At 36.5% G+C, this 7500-nt stretch overlaps 1 protein-coding gene across 2 annotated transcripts in view; it reads right to left on the minus strand.

Moving 5' to 3' along the window:
* The window catches only part of LOC119579262 (transmembrane anterior posterior transformation protein 1 homolog), a 19221-nt gene that overhangs the window by 2260 nt on the left and 9461 nt on the right, over nucleotides 1-7500 (minus strand). For both annotated transcript variants that reach the window (XM_037927001.1, XM_037927002.1), the window contains exons 4-9: nucleotides 6340-6528; nucleotides 5726-5948; nucleotides 3543-3693; nucleotides 1978-2147; nucleotides 1262-1422; nucleotides 1-1113 (exon numbers count right to left, since the gene is read on the minus strand). The exon at nucleotides 1-1113 is cut by the window's left edge. In XM_037927001.1, the coding sequence (XP_037782929.1) occupies nucleotides 354-1113; nucleotides 1262-1422; nucleotides 1978-2147; nucleotides 3543-3693; nucleotides 5726-5948; nucleotides 6340-6528 (1654 nt within the window). In that variant the 3' untranslated portion in view covers nucleotides 1-353. The remainder of the gene's footprint in view (nucleotides 1114-1261; nucleotides 1423-1977; nucleotides 2148-3542; nucleotides 3694-5725; nucleotides 5949-6339; nucleotides 6529-7500) is intronic.

Below are 7500 nucleotides of genomic sequence, written 5' to 3' on the forward strand. Positions count from 1 at the left end.
GCTTAATATCTGCAACAGTATTCTAAAATCAATGCTCAGGGTAAGTGATGTATAAAAGAAGGCTGCTTAGAAATCAGTTACTCTTTAAAACTTTATGCAGAATATCATTTCATATATATTAGGACTATCTGAGCTCCTTTGAACTTAGAATATTAACTATTTACATGTACAAAATGAGAACCTCAGATCAGAGCATAATAACAGCCAGGTATTTAAAAATGTTATACTTTTCAATCTGTAAGTTCTGCATCCAAGAAATTTTGGTCCATCTCAAACTATAGGGTGAATAAACATTTGTACCAAAGTCTCCAATAATAATAATAATAAACAAAAAACAGAAGATAACTACCAATTCATAACAAGTCCCCGGTGTCAGTGGAACCTCGGTATCTTAAGGAATCACAGGACAAGAAAGGAGGTCTCTTAGCCTTTCTCACTTCCTCGGGGAGTATTTCTACATCCATATTTTTTGAAGGACTGGTCTTTGAGCTCTCTTCTAAGGCCTGAATTCTTTCTGTTTGATCTTCTGGTATTGGAGTAACACCAACTACTGAAGACACACAAGGTGTTTGAGGCTGTGATGATGGCTGCTGTTCCAAGGAGCTGTCAACAAGGTCTGAGCTGTCTGCAGAGACTATGCTCTCTAGTGAATGCTGAAGCCAGTACTGACGGGTCACATCGCTCGTGTAGGGTCCTTCATTGATCCCTACACTGGACAGATTAACCATACTATTGGCCATAAGACCCTTCTTAGACTCTCCCAGAAAATCCAGGGAACCGCTTCTTGGAGGACCTGTTGACGATGGAGTTGAGCCCATGGAAGCAGATACTGGTGTTGTCATTTCAGGTGTTGGGGTAAGGGACTTGGGTGTGAGTTTGTCCCTCACTGTTGACAAGGGAGGTGGAAGGCTCCATCCTCTGATAGGGCTAGTAGCAGCTTCCACTTTCAAAGGCTCTTCTTTGTTCTGGTTGACTTTTGCACCACTGATGAAAGTGTCACTTTCCTTCTTCTTATCAGTACTCTCAGTAGTAGATGTACTTCCTGCAGATCGTTTCTCAGCACTCTCTATGAGCTGACAAGCTTTCCCCAGAATAATTATGCCATTGAGAACCCTGCAGAAAGATACATCAAGTAGAGACCATGTCATAGACAATCTATTTCAACATATATTTACCAATTTCCATCAATCCAATACCAATACATAAAACACAAAGGACTATCATATAATACAGAATGTGTAAATTCATATCAAAGAATTACCTGAAGGATAAAAGGCATAAGAATCCAATGAGCAGGATAAGATAGGATGCAGGGTTGCTGAGGCGTATGGACTGACTTAGGATCCTGTACATCACAACTCCGAGTGGGAGAGGAATGAAACCCATCCTACGAGCCACAAGGTCGCTGTGGTCAGAATATGCCTGCAATAGTTTTATAGAAAGATGTGTCAGTTATGAAAAATTGCACATAATTATTGCTGAATAGTGATAAAAAGACTAGGGAAGAGGATATTAACCCAGCTTCTGGGTAAATGCAATTCTGATTTTTGTTTTCTTTTGTGATATGTTTCTAAGAGTAAACAGCACCAAGTGCTCAGCCACCAAGGAATCAATTGTAAACCTTATAATTTCATTGATATTGAAATCATTATTATAGACATTATAAGTATTATAATGTCATTAACATTGCTAATAGTGGTATAAAAGAATATTTCCAAAACCCACAGTGGGTGGGTATGACATGTACATACACGCCATCGCTGGCGACATCTGGGTAAAAAATGAATACAGTAACCATATGAAAGTCTCTGATTATAATCAAATTACTAAAGTTCAATCAACTAATCAATCTATGGAAGTAAAACTGAGTGCACATTGCTCTTGGAGAACTTCAATCATAATTAAATTATTAATATGAATATCTTATCACAAACATCTTATATGTCCTTATAGAAACATAATACAATAAAAACGCACATATTTCTGCTTGCACATGATGAGGTCAGAAGCCAGAAGAACTGTGTAATCCTTGTACGCATCTGCAGCAATGTCATTGAACCTTGTTATGAATGCATGCTTCAGCCAGTCCACCAGTACTTCAGTGCCGCAAACCAGTAAGCAATCAGGCAGCAAAATCCAAAAACGTTCTGGAATTAAGGTGATGAAATGAGACAATAATTTATGGAATACTGGTTGAATTGAAAATAATGTATAACTCTTTCACAAACAGTCAGATAATATGGCTAGTAAATTTCAAAAAAATCACAAAAGACTTAAAACAACAGGTTTACTCACAGAATCATACCTTCAGTGATGCTACTATATCTGCAGAAGGCACTTTAACCTAATCTACAAAGTGTATATAACCTAGACATCTATCACTAACTCTTATTTGTCAATATGAGGATTACAACTCCAGTATAAGAAATGTTTCATTGACGTCAACCAGAATGTTGTCCGTGTTTAACATTTCTTAATGTCATATCAAAAGTGTTAATCCTTGAAGGTCTTTCAACTTTCAGGTTCCCAATTTTCAACACTGTCATACAGAAGTCACATTATAAACAGTATCTAGTGTTTGGGAGTTGTGCTTCACTGATATTGCAAGTGATTTGGACCCCAGCTATGCACAAAGGGGGAGGCTGAGCTTATAGTTATGGAAGAGTGGTGTGAGGGCATTGTGGCCTTAGGTTTGTTGTTTAGAATATGGTTGACACACATGCATGCACGCACGCACGCACACATCTATGTTGGTGTAGTTACAATATTAAAATATATTATTAATAAATAATGTTTGAGCAAAACAGTGCTTCTACAGTTCCTTCTTCAATATAAGCTGTATTCTTTGTATAGAGAGAGTACGAAAAAAACAAAAAACAAGAAAAACTGATTTTCTTTGCAAAATCCTAAAAATCTTGTATAGTCCCTTCCATCAATAATGTTTCAATGCTCATAATCATGAATTAAAATGAAAAACAGCAAAGGATTAATAGTTACTGTATAGCACTGACTTTTCACTATAAACTGCTTGACATTGCAAATCAACTGAGCTCTCACTTGTGGTTACTATAACACACAATATTATAATTACTATTAAAAAGAAAACAAGATCATTAGCTTAAAATCCATGTTTCGATGGAACACATATTATCAAACAGAATAATAATATCTATACGGAGAGATTTTGATTACCGAGAATTTAAAAAGTCCCTGAGATAGACGTATATACATTTCAAAGTAATATAAACATTTTGCATAGAAAACTGGACTGTCATAAAATCCTAATAACTTGCTTATGCACAACATAGTCATTTTTGTTTACATTTGTGATCATAATCATACTTACAAGCAATTATAAATATGTCTACCTAAAACTATTTTTCTTGTGATCTTAAGGAAATGAAGAAACTAATCAAGCAACCTACCAATAAACACACAAAATACCAAACGAGAAAAAACTAAAAGGAGTATAATAATCACGACACAAAGGCTATAGCTACCTCCTTTCTTAGAGTGCAAACCAAACTGGAAAGAAAATGTACCTTCCTTCCATGCGTACTCCTTCATGGTTTGAATTACAACCACCAAGAGGAGAACACAGATGTGGAACCTCTCTCGCACGTCGCTGCACGATATTTGGAGAAGGTTGTTCCTGTCAAACTTCTTGAAAACAGCTCCTTTCAGCTCTACAAACTGAAAGATTAATTGAAGAATTCATTGTGATTATTTTATATTAGTTGATTTACATGTATTTCTTTTTACTGGGGCAAAATTACACTTCAGAGGTTGGTATTAATTGGATAAAGGCAACCTGTGGGAAAAAAAATGCTATATTTGAAACAATCATCCTCAGCAACCTATAAATTATCAAGTAATTATCAACATCAACCTGTCATTACTCATTGCCAATGTGTCTTCGCCTCTATGTTGCAGTAGTACTATTGATCCCCCCCCCCCTCTTTTCTGTATTGTTCCTTTGAGGATCAATCTTGCTATCAATCTAAATTCTCCTTCACTGTGATGATGCCCTTAACAGTAAATGAACAACCTTGTGTACTCTCCATCCTTTCCTTTTAGGTGAAATTATAGTCAGATTTGAATTTTCAGCAACTCAAATTATTACAGTTTCTACACTTGGTTAAAAGAATTTACTTCTTCTTCTTAGAAGTTTTGATTACCAGGCTTTTGTCCATTTTGTTTACTGAATCTCCATCCTTTTGCAATTCTCACTTTCACCCCTAAAGGACAGCAATGTTCAGAACTTCATGTTTATGCAGAATGAGTTATCATTTTTTTTGTCTACTTTAGTAACTATTTCTGGCCAAATTGTTCTAATCTGAACATTCATAATTATGAATAATTTGACAATTTGGGGAGGAACAACTTTTACCTTATTTTGTTTGGGTGGACAACATATCTGAGAGACAAATTACTGTATTTGACCTTTTAACTCACTCATGACAGGATTTCCCTGTGTCATACTGAGTCATGCACTGGGCTTAGTGCACAGTCAGCCACCCAAGAGAAAAATTAAAAGCATAGGAAACAATGATGTGACTAGATGCTATCCAACATTACCCATTGGATCCTGGTGTCTCACAGCACACATGTGGCTCGAAATCTTAACATTAGGCTTACTTGGGTGGCAACTCTTCCAGGTGTGTGGCTCAGCCTTCACAAACACTTGCGTGCAATGTGAAGATTCCTTGCCTCCCCCTTTGCCATGTTATTATTTCTTTTGCATAAGTGTTTTTTGCTTTTTTGCTATATTCCATGTCTGTATTTGTCATTTGCCAAGGTATATTCACATGGTAATAGATTGTGTTCCTTTCACAGACACCTTATCATCTCTCTAACATTAACAAATAAAACTTCCATATTATAAAATTTTCTGTAACACACCCTGTGCTGCCATATGGGATCCTGAACAGGGACACAGTGTCAACCCTGGAGCTGGAGCTCTTCCAGCCACAGCTCATGGATGGTACATTCCATCCTCATTTACTCGTCTAATCTTCCTCCAACAGCATGGAGGCTTTCAAACTAATTTTTTATGATGGAATATTCTCATCACTCTGGCCCGCAGCCATATATTTTTTTAAATGATGGTATATTTCTGTCACCCAGCTCTCAGCCAAATGTTTTCATGATGTGGCAATTACATCATCCGATCTAATGAGGTAAAAATCAATATCCTTCTGAAATTTTATAAATTGGGAACTAAACTAACTCAAAACCATGAAATAATTTTAGGAAACATCAATGTAATTGAAACCCTGAAATAACAATAAATGCATTTGCATTACAAAAAACTGATTATTGAAAAAAAAGTGAAGTGTAAACAATGATAATAATACTATCATAAGAGCTAAGGGATATCAATTTCAGATATTTTGACATCTATACCATGGACACTTATTTTCTCATTTCAGAGAGAGAGAGAGAGAGAGAGAGAGAGAGAGAGAGAGAGAGAGAGAAGAGAGAGAGAGAGAGAGAGAGAGAGAGAGAGAGATGAGAGAAAGGAGAGAAAAGAGAGAGAGAGAGACGAGAGAGAGAGAGACAGAGAGAGAGAGAGACAGAGAGAGAGAGAGAAGAGAGAGAGAGAGAGGGGAGAGAGAGGAGAGAGAGAGAGAGAGAGAGAGAGAGAGAGAGAGAGAGAGAGAGAGAGGAAGGATATAATTTCATTTGACAGTTATTCTGAAATAAACTTTTAACAGATACTTACATTGTTTGAGATAACGATAGTCAACAAGCCTTTGTTGTCCGAATTGATAGCAACATTGAGTGTCAGAGCTTGTAGCAGGACAATGGTTGAATGCAAAGCAACATAAGCTGTTGCAACAATCAAGTGGAACAGGACCCCAAAGTGTTCCCGCTTCTTGCCTCGGGGTTCTGTCGCTGTCCAGAAGAGAGCATCGAGGGTGTCTTGGCCAAAGGCTGACATGAGTCTGTGTAAAAGAGGAAATTATATTCAGCCAACTTTACTTTTTAACTTTAATAATCTAGATTTTTTGGCAAATAATGGAGGTGTTCAAGGTAGAGTGGAGGTGGTCGAGGTAGAGATGGCGGTGACTGAGGTGGAGATGAAGGTAGAGATGATAGTGGTTGCAGTGGTGGTGATGTAAATGATGGAGGTAGTGTAGATGGAGGAGAAAATTGAAGAGTTGGTGAAGAAGAAGAAGAAGGAGAAGGAGGAGAAAAAGAAGGAGAAAGAGGGAGAGGAGGAGGAGGAAGAAAAAAAGAAGAGAAAGAAAAAGAAAAGGAGTGAAAAACACATAGAAAGAGAAAAAGAAAGTAGAAAAAAAGCAGGTACTTTGACTTCTTTAAATAGCCACTCACCTGTCAGCTATCTCTAGCATATTGAAGAACAAGTACAGTTTGATGGTGGACTGTGTCTTGATGATGTGATAACAAACAGAGGAGTCAATATATCCCATCAAGTAACAGCAGACGAGCACCATCACTCCCTTCAACAGGTCCACGATCTCTGCCGGCTTCAGGATGCGGCGATTCTTGTTGAAGTACAGCCTGGGGAGGGAAATGGGTTATTTTGATGTGTGCATGTTTGTTTGTGTGTGTGTGTGTGTGTGTGTGTGTGTGTGTGTGTGTGTGTGGTGTGTGTGTGTGTGTGTGTGTGTGTGTGTGTGTGTGTGTATGTATGTATGTATGTATGTATGTGTATGTATGTATGTGTATGTATGTATGTATGTATGTATGTATGTGTGATATATATATATATATATATTATATATAATATATATATATTATATATATATTATATATATATATAATATATATATATAAGGCCGCGGTGGCCGAATGGTTAGAGCGTCAAACTCAACACTGTCACGACAGCAATCTGAGTTCCCGGGGTTTCGAGTCACCGGCGGCGCGTTGTTCCCTTGGAAAGGAAACTTCACCTCGATTGCCTACCTAGCCACTGGGTGGCCAACCCAAACCCCAAAGTCAGTGCTGGCCCCAAAGCCCGGATAAAATAGAGAGAATGATTACCTAAAAGGTAACACTGGCACTCTCCGGGGAAAGGAACGGGGGACCCTACCATGTACTCACTCCAAGAGCATCACAACATGAAAACCCAATTAAGTATCATGCTGTGACCACGGGGGCTCAGACATGAACCTACCGTTAAAAGAAAGAAGATATATATATATATATAATATCTATATATTTTATATATAAAATATATATATATATAATATATATATATACATATAAAATATTTATATATATATATAAAATATATATATTATATAATATATATTATATATATACATTTTATACATATAAAATTTAATTTATATATATATATATAAAATTATATCTATATATAAAATATACATATACATATACATATACATACATACATACAAATACATACATACATACATACAAAATACATACATACATACATCATACATACATACATACATACATCATACACACACAACAAAACACCACACACAAAAAAATATATATATA

Source organism: Penaeus monodon, chromosome 12, assembly GCF_015228065.2.
Source record: "Penaeus monodon isolate SGIC_2016 chromosome 12, NSTDA_Pmon_1, whole genome shotgun sequence".
NCBI lineage: Eukaryota > Metazoa > Arthropoda > Malacostraca > Decapoda > Penaeidae > Penaeus > Penaeus monodon.